The sequence below is a fragment of the Remersonia thermophila genome, chromosome 3 (assembly GCF_042764415.1).
Source record: "Remersonia thermophila strain ATCC 22073 chromosome 3, whole genome shotgun sequence".
NCBI lineage: Eukaryota > Fungi > Ascomycota > Sordariomycetes > Sordariales > Chaetomiaceae > Remersonia > Remersonia thermophila.
Genome location: NC_092219.1, coordinates 4,366,791 through 4,385,371, shown reverse-complemented (window position 1 = coordinate 4,385,371; position 18,581 = coordinate 4,366,791). Strand labels below are relative to the sequence as shown.

At 58.3% G+C, this 18,581-nt stretch overlaps 7 protein-coding genes across 7 annotated transcripts; 5 read left to right on the top strand and 2 right to left on the bottom strand.

The window, feature by feature from the left end:
- Positions 1-1,638: 1,638 nt before the first annotated feature.
- On the top strand, positions 1,639-3,014 carry VTJ83DRAFT_4088 (uncharacterized protein; the record flags this gene model as incomplete). Its single annotated transcript, XM_071010538.1, has 4 exons — positions 1,639-1,932; positions 1,989-2,174; positions 2,246-2,764; positions 2,817-3,014. The coding sequence occupies 4 exons, from the start codon at positions 1,639-1,641 to the stop codon at positions 3,012-3,014; spliced, it is 1,197 nt and encodes a 398-aa protein (XP_070867966.1).
- A 691-nt stretch (positions 3,015-3,705) lies between these two features.
- VTJ83DRAFT_4087 (uncharacterized protein) lies at positions 3,706-4,710 on the bottom strand (the record flags this gene model as incomplete). The annotated part of the gene is made up of 1 exon (XM_071010537.1): positions 3,706-4,710. One exon carries the CDS (start codon positions 4,708-4,710, stop codon positions 3,706-3,708), a length of 1,005 nt encoding a protein of 334 aa, XP_070867965.1.
- Positions 4,711-6,540: 1,830 nt separating this feature from the next.
- Positions 6,541-7,630, top strand: VTJ83DRAFT_4086 (uncharacterized protein; the record flags this gene model as incomplete). The annotated part of the gene is made up of 3 exons (XM_071010536.1): positions 6,541-6,704; positions 6,751-7,347; positions 7,423-7,630. 3 exons carry the CDS (start codon positions 6,541-6,543, stop codon positions 7,628-7,630), a joined length of 969 nt encoding a protein of 322 aa, XP_070867964.1.
- A 290-nt stretch (positions 7,631-7,920) lies between these two features.
- Positions 7,921-9,663, bottom strand: VTJ83DRAFT_4085 (uncharacterized protein; the record flags this gene model as incomplete). Its single annotated transcript, XM_071010535.1, has 2 exons — positions 7,921-9,459; positions 9,541-9,663. 2 exons carry the CDS (start codon positions 9,661-9,663, stop codon positions 7,921-7,923), a joined length of 1,662 nt encoding a protein of 553 aa, XP_070867963.1.
- A 446-nt stretch (positions 9,664-10,109) lies between these two features.
- Positions 10,110-11,297, top strand: VTJ83DRAFT_4084 (uncharacterized protein; the record flags this gene model as incomplete). The annotated part of the gene is made up of 1 exon (XM_071010534.1): positions 10,110-11,297. One exon carries the CDS (start codon positions 10,110-10,112, stop codon positions 11,295-11,297), a length of 1,188 nt encoding a protein of 395 aa, XP_070867962.1.
- Positions 11,298-12,013: 716 nt separating this feature from the next.
- On the top strand, positions 12,014-13,645 carry VTJ83DRAFT_4083 (uncharacterized protein; the record flags this gene model as incomplete). Its single annotated transcript, XM_071010533.1, has 1 exon — positions 12,014-13,645. One exon carries the CDS (start codon positions 12,014-12,016, stop codon positions 13,643-13,645), a length of 1,632 nt encoding a protein of 543 aa, XP_070867961.1.
- Positions 13,646-17,072: 3,427 nt separating this feature from the next.
- On the top strand, positions 17,073-18,082 carry VTJ83DRAFT_4082 (uncharacterized protein; the record flags this gene model as incomplete). The annotated part of the gene is made up of 3 exons (XM_071010532.1): positions 17,073-17,335; positions 17,399-17,903; positions 17,972-18,082. 3 exons carry the CDS (start codon positions 17,073-17,075, stop codon positions 18,080-18,082), a joined length of 879 nt encoding a protein of 292 aa, XP_070867960.1.
- Positions 18,083-18,581: the final 499 nt, after the last annotated feature.

Below are 18,581 nucleotides of genomic sequence, written 5' to 3'. Positions count from 1 at the left end.
TCCATCATCTGGGGAAAGCTTGAAACCCGACACTACCACCTGCCCATTGTTCACCATGACACCGCGGGGAGCGTAACGTAACAACCTGACTGCTGGCAGGGCCTCAAGAAACCCCTCGAAGTCGCCGATCGGCATTCTTGCCGAGGGGCCTTGCTCATTCAGGTCGTCTCCTGTAGTGGACGTAGGAACCGTTAACACTCCCCACACCCTTGCCATACGTACGAGAGGTAGCCCCGGTAATTTAACCAAATCAACTAACGTTATGCCATACACTGACAAATCGAACGGTTTCGCAGCAGCCAAGCCATCATACATTGCTTTTTCTCTCTGTGTTTCTTGACTTTTCACTTTCCCTCTTTTATTCCTGTTTCCTTTTCTCCTTTTTTTTTCGGCTCTCTCTGGGAAGATGGTATGGTATCTCTGTCACAGTCGATTTATCGGGTTCGCCTCACCGTCAATGCAGGCATAGCAGCCCAACCCCTGCTTAGGTTGCATTGAGATAGTTACTGCGTAATGTAGTTATGGCCTGCATGAATCACATCGTGGGGAATTTGGCTGTCTTTGTTGATGCCATGTGGTTTCAGCGCACCTGGATAAACATGTGTGAAAGGTCTCAGACTGTGTCACCCGAGCGCGCGGTGCATTACGTGCGAAGCCGTTACGATCGAAAAGGGATCATTGCCTGCCTGGTCGGTCACTTCAACCTTACCTTACCGTACCCAAGGTTATCCCAGACCGGTATCGCCGGATGTTCCACAAGAACGATTGTAAGTGGCGAAGCTGCTTGCGGCCTCCTGTACTTCGTACACACTTCCGCTGGGCAAGCTGGCAGACTTGGCGATTGAGTCTTGTTCCATCGGCGTTCACATGCTCCTCAAGGAGACGTTCCTGATGCTTAGCACCCCGCGTAGTGTCCACGCTTGTCGGCGTATGTCACATCAGCAACCCGGGACATCTCTCGCACAGAGAGAGGCGGTTGACGGCACAAAGGTGCGATTACAATGGCACTCCGAAGTCCCCACACTCAACCCCTAACCTAATACGTTAGGTGACCCAGCGTTGCGAATGCTTGGCGGATTCGACGTGCCGGTACTGCTAGGCTGCGAAAGTTAGGAGCTGAGGTGAGACCCTTTGAGTGAGGCGGGAGCATCCGCTGGTCGCGCGGGACCCTAACCACGACCGGTTGAGAAGCCGAACTGGGAAGGTGTCTTGTCTTGTCTTCCGCCATAGCCAGTTTGGCACCGAGGCCTCTCTTACACATTCACCCCTGGGTCTATCGGACGTTATCGCGCGCGTGGGCGAAACCACCAGGGGCCCGCCGCGCATCGTCCTGGTAATCCTACGGTGGGCGTGGCTGCGGGCCAGGCGAACATACGCACCCACAACATGGCATCCATCGAATTGGGCAGGTCTGAATGGATGCAATCCAGAGAATGAGTCGACCCCGGTCATCTCGAGCGCGGAGATGCTCAAGACCTCCAGGGCATCAATGTCAACGATGTTGAGGATAAATACCATCCAAGTTCCCGGCCGTGATGTTTGGTTCTTCATCCCACCAGCCCGCCCAAGGTCAAGCATCCAAAGCCCAGCCTCCCCAGCCCAGTCTTCCGGTCAGATCCCTCCAAGTCAACCACCACGATGCACTTCTCGCTCGCCCTCCTGGCCCTCGTGCCCGCCACCATGGCCGCCCCGGCCGCCGGCCCCATCGACAAGCGCGCCCCGCTCATCCAGGCCCGCGCCGGCGACGTTGTGCCCGGAAAGTACATCGTCAAGCTGAAGGAGAGCGCCAGCACCGATGCTCTGGATGCTGCTCTCAGCAAGGTCACCCGCAAGGGCAGGAAGGCCGACCACATCTACCGCAACAGGGGCTTCAAGGGCTTCGCTGGCAAGATCGACGACGCTACTCTGGACGAGATTCGTAATCTCCCCGAGGTAAGACACGGTCTCCGCGTCATGGGTTGGTTGCATATTACTCACCAGCATTGTAGGTCGAGTACGTTGAGGAGGAGGCCATCTTCACCATCAACGCCTACACCACCCAGTCGAGCGCTCCCTGGGGTCTGGCTCGCCTTTCCTCTAAGACCAGGGGCAAGAACAGCTATGTTTATGACACCAGTGCTGGTGCCGGTACCTGCTCGTACGTGATTGACACGGGCATCTACACGGCTCACTCGGTATGTCTTTTGCCCAGCATCACCTGCTGCAATTTATGTCTACGATGCTGACCCTCCCCCCTCCAAACAAGGACTTCGAGGGCCGTGCCTTCTGGGGTGGTAACTTTGTGGACAGCTCGAACTCGGATGGCAACGGCCACGGCACGCACGTGGCTGGTACTATTGGTGGCAAGACTTACGGTGTTGCTAAGAAGACGACTCTGTACGCGGTCAAGGTGCTCAGCGCCAGCGGCTCGGGCAGCACCTCAGGCGTCGTTGCTGGCATCAACTTCGTTGCCAGCGATTTCCCCAAGCGCAACTGCCCCAACGGCACCGTCGCCAACATGTCTCTGGGCGGCAGCTACTCGGCCTCCATCAACAACGCCGCCAAGGCTCTCGTCAACGCTGGCGTGTTCCTGGCCGTCGCCGCTGGCAACGACAACAAGGATGCCAGGAACTACTCGCCTGCCTCGGAGGCCTCTGTCTGCACCGTCGGCGCCACCGACAGCAACGACAGGAAGTCGTCGTTCTCCAACTACGGCACCGTCATTGACGTCTTCGCTCCTGGCACCAGCATCCTGAGCACCTGGATTGGCGGCACCACCAGGACCGTACGTTGAACCCAAACATGACAGAGTTGAACAAGGTACTGACAGGCGACAGAACACCATCTCGGGCACCTCGATGGCCTCCCCTCACATTGCTGGTCTTGGCGCCTACCTCCTCGCCCTGCAGGGCAAGAAGAGCCCCGCTGAGCTGTGCAACTATATCAAGAACACCGCCCACAGCGGCGTCCTCACCGGCCTGCCCAGCGGCACCACCAACAAGCTTGCCTTCAACGGCAACCCCTCGGCTGCCTAAGTTCGCTCTTACGGCGAGGACTGGGATGGCAAAGACCTTGGCATCGGGATGGTAGCAAGAATGGGGCGCTCTCTCTCGAGGTGATCAGGGGCAAGGGTCACTGAACAGAGGGAGGTTCTCTTGACAGGGACTTTGAGTGAAAGCCAGAGTCCGGGGGTTGACTGTGTATTTTGAAAATGGGCTTTATGAGGCGGCTGGTGTTGGCCAACCACCGTCTCTTGGGGATTAGGACCTTCTGTGTATTTATGATAATATAAACTCATCAGCGCTGAAATATGTTCCCTCCAAATGATCACGCGTGAGCTGCACAGAGTTCGACATGGCCGGGTGATCTGCAAGATAGCTGTGCTCAAGGAGCGTGTGAGATGGCTGCTTGTACGATAACTTGCTTTCTCTGTTGTGTTGTCCCCCCGGCCTATGGGGCTGACATGCTTTCTCCGCCTCCATTCCGGTGTGGCATCTCCCGCGCCACGCGCCAGTCACAGCGATATGATATCCCATAAAAGCATGAAAGAAAAAGAAGAGAAAAGGCAAAAACAAAAAAACCAAGACCTACGATCAAACCATGCGGAAGAAAGAGAACGAGAAGAAGGTTGCCCTGCGCTCGATCTGCGAGCGCAAAGGTAAAGGAAAGCACACACCATCCAGTCCGGCACCTTCTGCTAGGTGACGGGCGTATCAACCGTGATCATCAGACGCCGTCTCTCGCGCTCCCGGCCCTGCTTCTCCGGCGCTTTGCGACCACTGTGGGATCCCACACGCCGGCAAAGATCTCCTCACACTCCTCGTCGTCTTCCGAATCGAACACCACCACGTCGTCATCGCCGTCGCTGGCATCCTCGTCCGATCCCATCGGTGGCGCATACCTCCCATTGTCCAACTCCACATCATGAGCATGATCATTATCGTATCCACGTATCACCGCTGACGACCGTCTTCTCGCCTCCACGTAACTCACCCTTGTCTTTCTTCCCTCCATCAACCCGCTCTCCCGAGCTACCGCCTCGTCCTCCCAGGTTTGATGCTTCACCACCCGCCCCGCCTCGAGAATAAACTTTCCCACCTTGTATTGCTGCGAGGGGTTGTTTGCGGCCAGATATTTCCACCCGATGTAGGCACCGCACACGAGGCATTCGATGTCGGCTACCGTGTGGCGGCCTGTGGCGAGCATGCGGCTCTCGGGCGCGCAGATGCGGGTGTTAAGCAGGTTGGGCACCGGCTGCTGGTCTGCTTTGAGGTCGGAAGGGCCTGGAGCAGGGACGATAGGGGCATGCGTAGAGGCGGGCCACCAGGACGGAGGGGGAGGGTGGCCTGGCGCGGGCAAGGGAGAGACCAGGTAAGCGCGACCGTGGCGGCCGAAGAAGGCTTTGCTTAGGATTTGGGCCTGGTAGGCAATGTCGGCAGAGCAGCCAGCGCAGCGGAGGGTTATGGGGCAGGGGGTGCTGGAGAGACGGTGAGGGGGAGCTTGCGGGGAGCTTGGCGAGGTCGGGGAGGTGCAGAGGGAGGGAGGTTCGGAGGAGGGAGAAGATGGCGACAACGTCGACGACGGGGCGTTGCCTGGCTCCGAAACATGATGTCGCCGGAACGGGATGCGCAAGGCGGGAAGCAGATAGCGGGGGAAGTTTGGCGTGCTCCGCGGGGGCGGGGCCGGCGCTGTGTTGAGGCCCCGGACGGCCGTCATAAGCTGTGAGAGCATTGCCACAAGCCTCTCCGTCTCTTGGGTTATGTCGTCCCGCGACGGACGAGCCGCAGGAGCAGGGGTTGTTGAAGAAGCCATATCCGAGGGAGACGACAGCTAGGTGCCTATGCAATTCCCGTGATCGGGATGATCGGAAAGCCCCCCCTATCGAAGCGGAAGGAATAGAACCCAGCCCGGAAGCCCGGCATCAGTTGGTCAGCACCTCGCATCAACCACCAGGTGGTGTGCATCACACATGGCGCCCGAATCGGAATGGGGCGGCGAAACCCTCCACTCAAACGCCAGCAAACGCCATTGGCCCAGCTCTCTATGTCAAATCGGATGCATCTGATAGATGTTATGACGTTAGCTTTCCGACTGGGGATGGACACATGATTTCACCCCGCATTGTTTGCTGCCTGCCCGGGAGGTGCGGGGTCATCCCATGACGGGATCGCCCAGCGGCGTGCGCCCATCTTGCTCGACAACCGAATCGAATAACTACCCCTGGTCGGTCCACATGGGACGTCCGGATCGCTGTGCGGTGACTGCATATTGCCTGTTCTCTCTCTACGCTGCCTCCTTTTTGAGGATGGCGCGCATCCTGGCGTCGCCAGGCCGCGTCCACAGCCCCGGCACTGATTCGTTGAGCATTGTCAACAAGCGCTGTCGACCCTTCGATGCAGCCAACGCTCCCGTATGTAAATCGAAGCATCGCAAAACATCCAGAGGAACCTATAGCATTCGAAGCCAACCCGCGCCAACAATGTGGTTTTGACATCCCAGCAGCACCCGTCCCTTCGCGCTTATCCACGGACCTAATCGCGGTGCATGGATGCGAAGCGCAATAGTCCATGCCCAAGCAAGCTGTGTTTTGACGGCGCAACTGAACATGTATGACACTCGTGGCCACAGCCCCGGCTCCTCATTGGAAGAACTGGCTTGTCCTCGTGTAAACTGGAGGAGCGAGAAGTCGTTGTTTTCAGGTGCCTGATACCCACGTGTTGTATATATCGCGCTGAAACCCATCTCCGATGCGCAGAGCCAAGTCCTACCCAAACAGGGTAACGAACGGGCGTTGTAGGTTCCAGTCATTGTGGCCTTATCGCCACCTCAGACACCGACCTCTCTGGGTTGGACATCTCGGTAGGTATCTGCTCTGAGTTGGTTATGTTGACGGTGCTTTCCAACGTTCGCCGGCACCTTCCATGACGTGCTAGGCTCTCTGTGTGCTAAAACGGCAATGTTCTGGCGAGAGAACTACCTAGAGTTCCGGGCCCTGGATCTGTCCGGAACCAATCGACAGCTTGTGATGGCGATTTCAGAAGTAAAGATCAGGAGAAGGAAGCAAGCATCCATTTACTACTGTATGGTAGCTACACAGTACAGCAAGTCATTGCCTTCCTCGAGTTTCTCGAACGTTCATCCTTTGCCTCTTAAGGTCCTCCGCCGCGTTCCACCGCGCAAGTGAAACGCTGGCCGTGCCGAACTGTTGGTTGGCTTCGCGGCTTCGCTTTGCGCCAAGATCCCGGCTCTCGGCACGTGACATGATTTCATCCCGCAACCCCACTTTTCTTGCCCGCTTTTGCCACTTGGATTTTCTCTCATGTTCACCGACCGGCCCAACCCAACTGACTTCGCATCCCAATCAGCAGAATCCTGCGCTTCTTCTGCAACCCAACTTTAAATTGGCCTCCACCACAGCCAAACCCACCGACCAGTTTCAAAACAAGAGCGAACGCTACCAAACACCACGTTTGCATCCAAACGTCCGCCATCAACGCCGTCTCCCCGAAACCGAACCAGCATCTCGTCGTCTTCCAGTTGGCACCCTGGCATCCAGCAACCATGGCGCCCATGAAATCACCGAAATCCAATTACTCCAGTAGTAATTATGGCGAGGACATTGTCCGCCAGGCCAATATCCTCGCCAGCTGCTACCTGGTCGACTCGGCCACTGCGACCTTGAAGGGCCTTCACTACTGCACTACGGGTCTCGCAGGGGCCGAGTGGTATTCCTGAGGTCCCTTCAACGGGACTTCCATCGCCGCCATCAAGCCCCCCCCTCGCGGCCATCACGACGACGAACCAGCTCGCGCTGACCCCTAAGGCGAGGTCATCACCATTGCGCGCCGGTCGTCGTGGCTCGCCGGACGCCAGCGGAAGCTCCGCCTGGCAGCGCCGTCGAGGGGGGGCAGCACTGCGCATCAGGGAAGAATGTGAGAGGTTCTTCTGCGAGACGCTGCATGCCACGTTTCTGGGTGAGAGGAAACCGGCACCGCAGAACTCCGGCCTGACCAGTGTTTTTTCCGACAATCATCATCAACCTCAACAACAACGCCACGACTCATTTGCATCCGATTCTTCGTCCGACTCCTCCGCCGTCAGCCCGTTCGACGGTCGATCCCAGGCCGCTCAACACCACGGCCAGCTGACACCGCCCGACGACTTTCCCATCGCGGATGAAACCGTCATGGCCTACGGCCGCCGGGCTGGAGTCCGCACCGCCGGTTCGGTCCTCGGCTGGTTGGAAATCTGGGACTACGCTGGTGGTTCCAGCTTCCGTGGCTTCGTTGCGGAAGATACCAACCGGGATGCCAAGACCATGTTTATCTTTTTCGACGCCCACTCCGTTTCGCGGGATCTCAAGCAAGCGTACGTTTCCCCTGCTTCGCTTTCATCTCTTGGTCTTTTCTGTCTTGGGGAGGTCTTGCTGACTTGGCGCCGCAGTCTCGTCGCGTTGATCGAACTAGCCGAGGGCCCTCTTGCTTGCTCGCACATGGTCATCTGCGTTGAGCGGTCGATACCCGAAGAGGAATCCAAGGGTTTGACCCGGGGGCTCCAGTGGGCCGGCTTCTCGCTCACCACCATGGACTTCTGGTCCAAGGGGTTCGACGTCCTCAGTGATCGGTGGATATTTCTGGGAATGGAGCTGTAGGCGCAGGGAGCATTTTACTGAATTTGGGTTTATCACAGGTCTTTGGTTGTTGAAAGCGGGTCTGCATTGTTGCACATGACGCTGGGTTGTTCATTTCGTTCCGCTCTCGCTTGTGGAGTCTTGTCGAGTTCATCATGTCGCCAACGCATTCTGGGGAACACAAGAATCTGTCAGCATAGTGGCATTGTTTGGTAGTCAGATAGTTGGTCTATTTGGTATCTACATCTAGGTTTTCAGGCAGCATCTCCCACTCATCTGGTGCCCCCACCTGCTTCTGCGCCGATACTCCCTTACAGCTCGCCTTCAAACTTCCTCACCACCAACCCCTTTTCGTTGAGATAGTCCTTGACCTGCTGCACCGTGTACTCGCCGCGGTGGAACATGCCGGCGCCCAGCGCGGCATCCGTGGTGGTTTGCTCAAAGACCTCGTGGAAGTGACCCGGGTTACCGGCGCCGCTGCTGGCAATAACGGGAATTTTGATGGCGGCCTTGACCTGCCGAATCAGCTCCAGGTCGAAACCGCTGTTGGTTCCGTCCTTATCAATGCAGTTGAGCAGGATCTCGCCGGCGCCCATGGCCTCGACAGCCTGCGTCAGCTGCACCACATCCAGATCGCGCGTTTCCCGCCCGCCCTTGATGGTGCATGCGTACCAGCAGTACTCCTCGCCATTGGGGCCGGGAGTGGCTGTCTTGATGGTGGCGTGCTTGGTGGCGGAAGGGTCGGCGACATAGACCCGCTTCGGGTCGACGCTCACCACGACCGCCTGGTTGCCGTACGCCTTGCTGATCTGCTCGATGGCCGTCCCTCCTGACAGAGCGCAGCCGGCATTGTAGTAATCTTCGGCGGCGATCACGGCATCGCTGCCGATGGACACCTTGTCAGCGCCGCTCTTGAAGTACATGGCGGCAATCTCAAGCGCAGACACGCGGGTGCCGTCCGGGTCGACCGTGTCGCGAATGCCGCCGCCGATGGTGAGCGGCACGAAAACGGTTTCCGACGTGCGCCTCAGGATCTCAAGCATGGGCAAATCCGCGACGGGGCAGTCGCGGAACGATGTGATGTTGAGGAAGGTCACCTCGTCGGCGCCCTGCTCGTAGTATCGCTTGGCCATGTCGACGGGCTTGCCGAGGTTGCGCACCGACCGGTCCGCAGACTTTTCACGCACGTCGTACTGGTCCCCCTTGGTCACCACCAAGTCGCCTTGGTCGTTGGTGCGCACGTCGAGGCACGCGATGACGCGCCGGGTCAGGCCCTCTTGCGCAATCGCGGCGTTCCTCGCCTCCGTGCTGACAGCCTCTGCCGGCGTCTCGGCCAGCTCCCTTGCCCCTGACCCGTTCAGGAACGCCCGGATTACCCGCAACCCTGCCACGCCGCTCTTCTCCGGGTGGAACTGGGTTGCAAAGACATTGCCCTTGGCCAAGGCGCCGACAAATGTCTCTCCGCCATATGTCCCTGTCGCGACGGCCCAGCCGAGAGCCTCCAGCTCCCCAGCCGTGTATGGATACTTGTACGAGTGGACATAGTAGTATTTGGAGTCGGGCTTGAGGCCGTAGAGGGTCGGGCGGGACGCGCACAAGGCGTTGTTCCAGCCGATGTGCGGGACCGACTTTGCAGAGTCGTCGAACCGGTTGAGGGCTCCCGGGATAACGCCCAGCCCGGGGCAGGAGGGGTCCTCGGCGGAGTTGGCAAAGAGAGCTTGCAGACCGACGCAGATGCCCATAAAGGGCTTGCCGGCGTCGATGTGGGCGCGCAGCGCGGGGAGGTAGCCAGCCTTGGCGAGCTGCGACAGGCAGTGACCGAAGTGGCCGACGCCGGGCAGGATGAGTTTCTGAGCACGGACAAGGTTAGATTGCGTGTGCTTGTTCTCCGAATCCCATGATCAGGCGGAGCGGAGAGGTCTAGTCCATACCTCAGCCTGCGCGACCTCGTCTGGCGAGCGGACCCATTCTACCTCGTAGCCAATCTTCTCGATGGCGTTGACGAGACTTCGCACGTTGCCGGCGACATAGTCGAGCAGATGAACCTTGGGCATTTTCGGTGAGGCTAAGCTGGAGGGGGCCGTACGCAATACAGGGTCGTCGACGAGGAGGGCATTCAGGGGAGAAGTGAGTCAACAACCTTGTTGGCCACCACCGGACCTGCGTTCCTGAAATCCTCGCCGGCTTGGAGTCATACTCACAGGAAACTTTGGCGGGGCACCTCGCCGGCCCCGCCATCGGAGACAGGGCTCCCCCACCAGTGGGTCTCGCTAATCTCCACGTTTCTGCCGCTAATGACCGCTAAGATTTCGGGCCAGCACGCCGAGGCTCAGCTGTCGTTCATGGCTCCCGTCCTCATCAACGTCCACCTCGATCAACCTCCATTCTTCGTTACCAAGTTGGACTCTCGTATCAACTACGGACTGTCCCGCCTTCTCCAGCGACCCATTCGCCGTGGCACTTCCAGGCATAGCCAATTTATTGACGCATCCCCGACAGAATGGCCTCGCTGAACGCGCAGGCGCCGGCGCCCGCGTTCCCCGACGACGACGACGAGTGGGAATACGAGTACTCGACGACTGAGACCGAAGTCTTCTACATCACGCTCGATCTGTCAGTCCGCGACTTTCTGGAACGCAGAACCCAGGATCCCGCCCACACGACTCGCACCGGCTACCGCGTCTGGTACAACCCTCTCTTTGGAGCCCACGAGCCGCAGGCGTCCCAATCGGATCTCCTTGACGACAAGGACGCCGACGACGAAGAGCTGCCCGAGCGTGAAGATGTGGACCTGGACACGCTCGGAATGCCGCCGCCGCACAAAGTTGCGAAGCAGCCAATTGACCCCCTTCTCGAATCAGCCGACGACCGAGACGGTCCATCCGATCGACGCGACAAACCCGCGGAAGAGATTCAGATCCTGGATCTGCACTCCAAAGAGCCCCTCGTTTCGTACCGCAACCACTTATTTCGCGGTTCATGGTGCGAAAACATTGGCACGGAAATGATCTTCACTCCACACGACGACAACGACCCGCTCCCGGTGCTCCGTCAGCTGCCAAACAACATGGACCTGCTCGCGGCGAGCTCCACAAGAATCAACTTTCGAGAAGCTGTGTTGGTGCCCAAGGGCGAGCAAGAGGTCCTGGACAAACCGTTTTTAGGATACGGCTATACGGAGGAAGACATACCGGAGCGGTATCGTCGCAACGGAGGCGTGTACATCCACGTCGGTGGTGACAAGACTGGTCATCGTCAGCCTCAAGCGCACTTCCTCGAGGATCTCATCGCGCTGAAGCGCAGGCGGGGCGAGACCGACGAGGTCACGGTTCAGCCCTTGGAAACGCGGCAAAACAAGCTCATGGTGGAGGACGAGGAGGAGGAGCGCCGGCGTCGCAAGGTCCGGCTCGACCATGCGCGGAACGCACGGTGGCGGGAAAAGAGGAAGGAGGACCGCGAGCTTGGGCTTGGATCGCCGGAAAGGAGCTACGTCCCGCGAACACGCGCTGGAAGATGGCCGAAGAGGGCGCGCCGTGCCTCCCTGATCCGACGAGATAGCGGACCCATCTCGCGCTTTGCGGCAACAACTCGGGACTTGCGCGACGGCCACTCAACTCCTACACCGGCACAGTGGGACGACCTGGGGGCAAACGACAGCTGCTCGGAGACACCACAGAAGGAAGGGTGAATGCTTGCTTTCTGACGCCCCGTTGTGGGGCTGAAAACCCAGGCGCATCGTGCAATCAGCAGGGGTTTGCCCATCTTCCAGGTTGTCTGCGCAAAACCAGAGTCGGTCATGCCGGCAATCGGAGCGACAACCCCACTGCAACGCCGCACAACGGCTCGGGACGGCTGCGATAAAGCGGATGCGATGCCATGTGCTGGGAACGAGAGTCGGGGTCTCATTGGCTCGCGGAATCTGGAGAGTTGGCGAGGCGCGGGCGACGGCTCCGATGGTGTTGGGTCTTGGTACATTCGATCCCCGCATTTTGTTGGCGGGACCGACGTCCCAAGTACTTCTTGGCTGACGTGGACATCTTCAACGAACGTTTCAGGTGCTTGACGCATGCATCTTCGGATGCTGCGGAAAAGAATCGATTTCCCTCCTTGACATCGACCAAGATCCCCTGATCGCTCATATTTATTCTCTCTCTGCGACACACGCCTCCGTCAAAGCTACTGCATATCCATCATCTCCCCCCCCCCCCCCCCCCCCAAGCCGCCGGAGCGCCTTCTCCCCACTTCTCTTCAGCCTTGGAACTTCGCAAACGCCCAATACGGGCCTCACCGCCGAAACCCAATCTCCCATTGTCCCTGCTCTTCTGCCTCACCACAAGCCGCCTGATGTCCCGCCCTTGATCCAAAGCATCGCCGACAGGCCATTTCTTTCTCTCACCCATCACCATGGCCTTTCGCGTCTTGAACCGCCGTAGGGTGGCGATCGCCTCGTCATTGTCGACCGCTTTCCTCTTGCTTGTCACCTTTCTCCCGCAATACCTGAATCCGACGCCACCCGACCACGAAGAGCGCGAACGAGATAAACACTGGGTCAGCACTTCGCCGAGTTGGCTCGATCGTCAAGCATGCCGCTGGCTCGGCGTCTGCGGCCTGCTTCACATTCGCTGGGATGCACCGACCCTCGCCGACTCCAACGAGCCGTCAACGCTGGACGAGCTGAAATCCCTAGCTCTTACCCTCAGCACCTCATGGACTTATGGCGAAAAGGAGGGTGTAAGCGGCTGGGAAGTCGCTCCAACCGGCGAATTGGAAAACGACGTCCAGTCGCACACCCCCAGAGCGGCTCGCATCCATGACGACAACGTGCCGCAGTACGTGCTCGACCATGCCCCGCTAGTCCACCTCTACTCTGGGGAACATTTTTGGCCGTCCGACATCGCCGAGCATCTTCGGCATATGCTCCCATTTGTCAACGGCACCGAGCTGAACTGGACTCACCCGGTCAACCCCGATACTCTTGGTACCTTCAACGCGGTTGGCGATGACGTCTTCTTGACGAGTGAAGCGGATGTCGAGTCACGGCCCTTGTGGCTGCACAGTCGGGACGGTATTCCGACCCCGTTCGAGGATGACGACCAAGGTTCTCAACCCGACGATCCATCTCAGCCGCCTGATGACGACCACGATGATGGCGACGAGTCGTGGCAGGATCTTACCCCAAAACGTCCACCCCACCGCATCGCTCCGCCGAGAGAAGCTTTGCAAAGGCATGTCAGCCTGCGGCGGAGACAGCTACTTTCTAAAGAACAGCGCCCACTCGTGGGACACCCTCCAGGCGACAAGCAGGATCCCACGGCTTCACCAGGCTACTCGCGAGCGCCAGCCATTCTCATCCTCGTCGACAAGGGCGCGGGCATCCTGGACGCCTTCTGGTTCTTCTTTTACAGTTATAACCTGGGCCAGACGGTGCTCAAAATCCGCTTTGGAAATCATGTTGGCGACTGGGAACACTGCATGGTGCGCTTCCAGCACGGCGTACCTCGCGCCATGTTTCTGAGCGAGCATGCAGGCGGCAAGGCGTACCTGTGGAAGGCGCTCGAGAAGCGTCATCAAAAGGACGACAAGCCTCCGCGTCCCGTCATCTACTCCGCTGTCGGCAGCCACGCCATGTACGCCACACCTGGTATGCATCCTTACGTGCTGCCCTTCAAACTTCTCAAGGACGTTACAGACCGCGGGCCGCTCTGGGATCCCGCCCTCAATAACTACGCCTACTGGTACGACCCTGAACTGGATCGCGAGGAACGCGCCAACGGCACCGAGGCTCCAACCAGTCTGCGGCCTGCAGCGTGCAATCCAGACCTGCCTACCTCGTGGTTCCACTTCGAGGGCTACTGGGGCGATGATATCTACCCGCTCAGCGACCAGCGCCAGTGGCGGCTCTTTGGCGAGTACCACTACATCACAGGCCCGCGGGGGCCCAAGGACAAGTTCCTCGAGCGTAGGCGGGTGTGCCAGACGGAAAAATGCACCATTGTTGACAGCATCGAGGCAGGTAAGAAGCTGAGTTGGTACTAGATGGTGTGCCCGTGTGATGCCCGATCACGTTTGCGAGCGGGAGGAGGGTCATCGACGGGGTAGAGTGCTGGATGGGTGATTTTGCGACGTGATACCCTCATATCTTGGCTCGTCTTTTTTTCTTCTTGTCGTGGTGTCTGGGTTTAGGATATATTTTGTTTATGCATTGGTCTTGAGGCATGAAGGAGGGAACGGATTCATGGGGTATAGAGGATGCATTCGGCTGGTCAATGCAGCTTTTTTGGTTTCAGTGACGATAGAGCATGGCGTAGTTCCTTCTTTAGCGCTGTTTCTGACATCTTTTTCCATTGTCAGCGAATATAAAACCAAAAAGACATCTCATGTCTTGACTTGCCCTCTTCGCCTTTGTTGACTCTAATATTGCTGTCCCAGATTGCCCCTCTGAATGGGAGCAAAAGTGACCCTGACCTGTCGGCGCGGAGAGCCCTATTGATAGAGACCTACTCGACATGACGGCGTAGTGTAAGCCGATCTCCTTTCGTGTTGCAGCCCCTATTCCCGTGTATCGCCTCGTCGAGCTCTCTTCTCGATGCGGTTTCCCGCTGAGTCCGCTTTCCAAACAGCCTTGGTCAAGCCTTCGCCCATCCCTATCCCATTTTTTCTTCCATGCTAGGTTGCTGTGCCCGGGAAGACGATGCTCGGTGCAGGTGGCTTGCTCATGATCGGCATTTGATCGGGTTAATAATACGACTACATCCACGCCCTACACTGATCTTGGTCCACACCACTCACAATCACAGCGCACGGACAAGCCACATTCCATGCCAGCTTGGTTCCGCCGGCAAAGCCATCACAAACCGCCAAACCGCGGGCTTGACGTTGGACTGGATTCGCCTTCACATCATCCAGACTCGCTAGCTCTCCAGAGCACGAACATAGGTGCATGCATATACGGTATTCCATTATTGTGCACGATAATAGACAGCAGGGGCTTGCTGGCCCGGTGTCACTGCCGTACATCGTCGCGCTTGGGTGCAAAAGCCTCGGCCTACATGTATGTAGGAGCTATTGACGCGTACGAGGCAACTAACTGTGCGAACGGAGCTACATCGCTGCGCCTCGGCTACCCTCGATTATCCATCGGGTGTGACCCATTCTAGCCGCTCAACGCCCCGTGCTCCGTCAGGTTTTTCCTACCATTCGGAGGATTTTCGACATCACCATCAACGTACCGTATAGTTCAAGTAAACAGCAAGGGTAACTGAGCAGAGCCCATGCATGCTGTCCCTATCGGAGACACTTCCTACCCGCTCAAGCCTCCACAGCTGGTTCCCGTGTCCCCGGTCGACCTGTCTGCCACTATCCGCGCAATCACGTATAAACCGGGATGCCAGGGTCACCATACAATGTTGAATACCAAGACACTTCACTGACCAGGAAAACCCTCAATATCGACCAGATTTTTTGCGCGCGCTCGACGGCTCACAAAGTGTCCCCTAATTCTGATGGGTGCTCTTGATCCGGCTACCCGGCTGGCGTTGATTGATTTCATTACCGCGATGGCCCTGGTCGTGGGCTGCAAACCTTGACCCTGGTGCTTCCGACGGCACCCAAGGCATCGCTATGGGCCCTGCTATGTCAGATATCAGGCTGTTTTGCGGTGGCCAACGTGGATGCCGCTGCCAGGTGTTAGTCCGACCCGGGGTGTTGCATCGGACGCTGGCGATCGAAATAGCCTAAAAGTCACCCCGCGGAGCCGCTCGAATTGTGACGGCGATGTGGGCAGGCGTGGCGCTTTCTGTGGATATTGCTCCAGTCGTGTACGTGTAGGCACCGTGATGAAGTTGTTGGTCGGCCTGCTGTATGTACACTAGACCGAGAAGACGCCGGATGTAAACGGCTTAGTTGGACCGGAGAAGAACGAATACCACCGTCCTTATTGACGAGATGCTGGTTTGATGTGAAGCCTACCTGGACAGGGACTGAGGCGTGGTCTTTCAGGGCCTAGAAAGACGCGAGGCGGTCTTCCCATAGCCTCCATCCTCGATGGTGGCTTCATCATCAGTCTAGCTTCTACCCTTCTATCCCGTCATCCATGGTCAAACCCCGTTGATATTCTCCACCGCTGATTCCTTCATCCTGTTTCTACTACTGCGTATGTACATACTATGTATAGTATGTATATACAAGTAGGAGCAAATGCGCCAGCGTGTTGGAGGGTCTTGTGACCGCCGCAAGCTTTCCCCTGTTTGCGGAACCAGCGCGCTCGGGGGGCGAGGGCCGCAATTGCCCAGACAGGTAAGCGGTGAGCCCCTGTCGAAGGCCCAAAGAAGTCCGCATCCCCAGATCCCGTGAGCGACAAGCTGGGGAATTCAACGGCTTCCCCGGGCTTGGGTGACAGAAAGAGCGCTTTAGCCGGCGGTTAAATCGGCAGTTGGAGCCATGCTCACTTTTTCCCAGACGAGGGCTGCGGAGCAAGACGTTGCCATGGTGCCCTGCCCAGCCGGCTCCGCAGAGTTTCAAGCATGGTTGACTGCACGCCCCCTGTCATTTGGCTGAGCCGCTGAGCATGAATGCCTAACCCGGTAACCCCAGCCCAAGAACGGGGCTGCAGCAGGGCGTGCGGCTCATGTGGCCCGATGACACACCCCAACGACGCGCCATGGTTGCGTGTTGCCGAAGGTCCAGGCGCGTGAGGGCCTTCACCTTCTCACTTGCCAAAAGGCGATGGGCGTTGTTAGCCGTGGCAGCGCTTCGGGGTTCCATTCGGACCACCCCCAGATGTCCTTGGCGCGGAGAAGACCCCGGCTTCGCCTTTGAAGAAATCTACGATGGACAGCCGTTGAATGTGGGGCACAGGGGTGTCCTGCGTTTTCGTCGGGACACGATGATTGCGCTTCCCGCTAGGGGCGCGGCTATCCGTAGACTTCTGCTCCGGTATGCCGCAATTGAAAGCCCGTGGTACATACATAGTGCATGTTGGAAAAGCATATCACTTCGTACCTCGAGCAGCAAGGAGCAGGGTGGATCCGAGCGGGAAAGAAAAAGTTCTCGAAGGCAGCCCGTGTGTGCATCGGCATTGACGCCGAAACCAACGTGCCACCTGGTTGCCAAGGGCGGGGAGCGTTGCATGAGACACCCAGGGGGCAAGAAGCAAGATCCCATGGATGCAACGAGGGTTACCAACGGCGGAGCCATGCGTACCGCCTCCCTTCACTTGATGAAAGGGGGTGGGAAACTGAGCATGGCAGAAACGGCCTAAGAATAGCACCCAAGAAGGAATTTGAGGGGGGGGGGGGCTGTCTCCGAACCGGATGGGGGTCGACGACGGCGGCGAAGCGCTCGCTGCGTGGTCGGTGTGTATATAACCAAGATCCCACCTCCCGCCTCCTGACGCGAACCCTCGTTGCTTCCTCCACCAGCCAGCAATCCCAGCGGATCAAGCACCAGCTAGCTGTCTGTCAAAATGGTTGCCTTCTCTTCCCTCTTCCTTGCCGCCTCGGCTGCCGTCACGGCGCTCGCCGCCCCTGGCGAGCTGCCCGGCATGCACAAGCGCCAGACCCTGACCAGCAGCGCCACGGGCACGCACGACGGCTACTACTTCTCCTTCTGGACTGATGGTGGCCCGAACGTTCGCTATACCAACGAGGCCGGTGGCCAGTACAGCGTCTCCTGGTCCGGCAACGGCAACTGGGTCGGTGGCAAGGGTTGGAACCCGGGCGCCGCTCGGTAAGTGTAAACCTGGGGTTTCACAGTTGATACCCACGAACCCTCACGCTGACCGTCTTGAAGTACCATCAACTACACTGGCACCTACCAGCCCAACGGCAACTCGTATCTGGCCATCTACGGCTGGACGCGCAACCCGCTGGTTGAGTATTACGTTGTCGAGAACTTCGGCACGTACGACCCCTCGACTGGCGCCCAGCGTCTCGGCAGCATCAACGTCGATGGCTCGACCTACAACATCTACCGCACGCGCCGCACCAACGCTCCTTCGATCGAGGGCACCCGCTCCTTCGACCAGTACTGGTCCGTCCGCGTCAACAAGCGCACCGGCGGCTCGGTTGACATGAACGCCCACTTCAACGCCTGGCGGCAGTCCGGCCTCCAACTCGGCACCCACGACTACCAGATCGTGGCCACCGAGGGTTACTTCTCGAGCGGCTCGGCTCGCATCAATGTTGGCGGCGGCGCTCCCAGCCCTGGCGGCGGCAACCCTGGCGGCGGCAACCCTGGCGGCAACCCTGGCGGCAACCCTGGCGGCAACCCTGGCGGCCAGCCCGGCGGCGGCAACGTGAGTCTTCTTACCTAGCCTACCCACACCGAAGAGCGAATCTCCTTGCTGACAATGCTTCCCTGCAGTGCTCTCCTCGCTGGGGCCAGTGCGGTGGTCAGGGCTGGAACGGCCCGACTTGCTGCCAGGACGGCGCTACCTGCCGTGCCCAGAACCAGTGGTACTCGCAGTGCCTGTAAGCTAACAGCGAGCGGTGATGCGATGAGGCGAAGGGCTTAGGTTTCTGTCCTGGTATTCATGTACATATCTTGTCCCCTTGCATCCGGATGCCTATGGTTGCAGTACAAATTGATGGCTTTTCGGCACCTAAATGCTTTCAAGTTGATTTTTGTCCAAGTGCCTGTGTGCTTATCAGACGGCAGCCATTCCAGTTGCCTGCGATTCGGCCAGCAAGATATCTATGCTCACGCTCGGTCGTCCCACCTTTGAGATGTACCGACTGCCTTGGACACTGACCAGCTTTCCCCCGGAATATTATCTGAGCTACACATATTCCATGTACCTGTTTGGTCGTCCTAGGCATCCTTGAACATCCTGGCTACGATCAAGCTGGCGTAACGGGCGTCCCTAGCGTCCCAAAGTGTCGGGATTCAGGAGTGGGTACGATCCCTGTATTACCTACTATGTAGTCCCAGCCCCTAATTATATGATGGGGAGTGCTGCCAAACTATGCGTGAA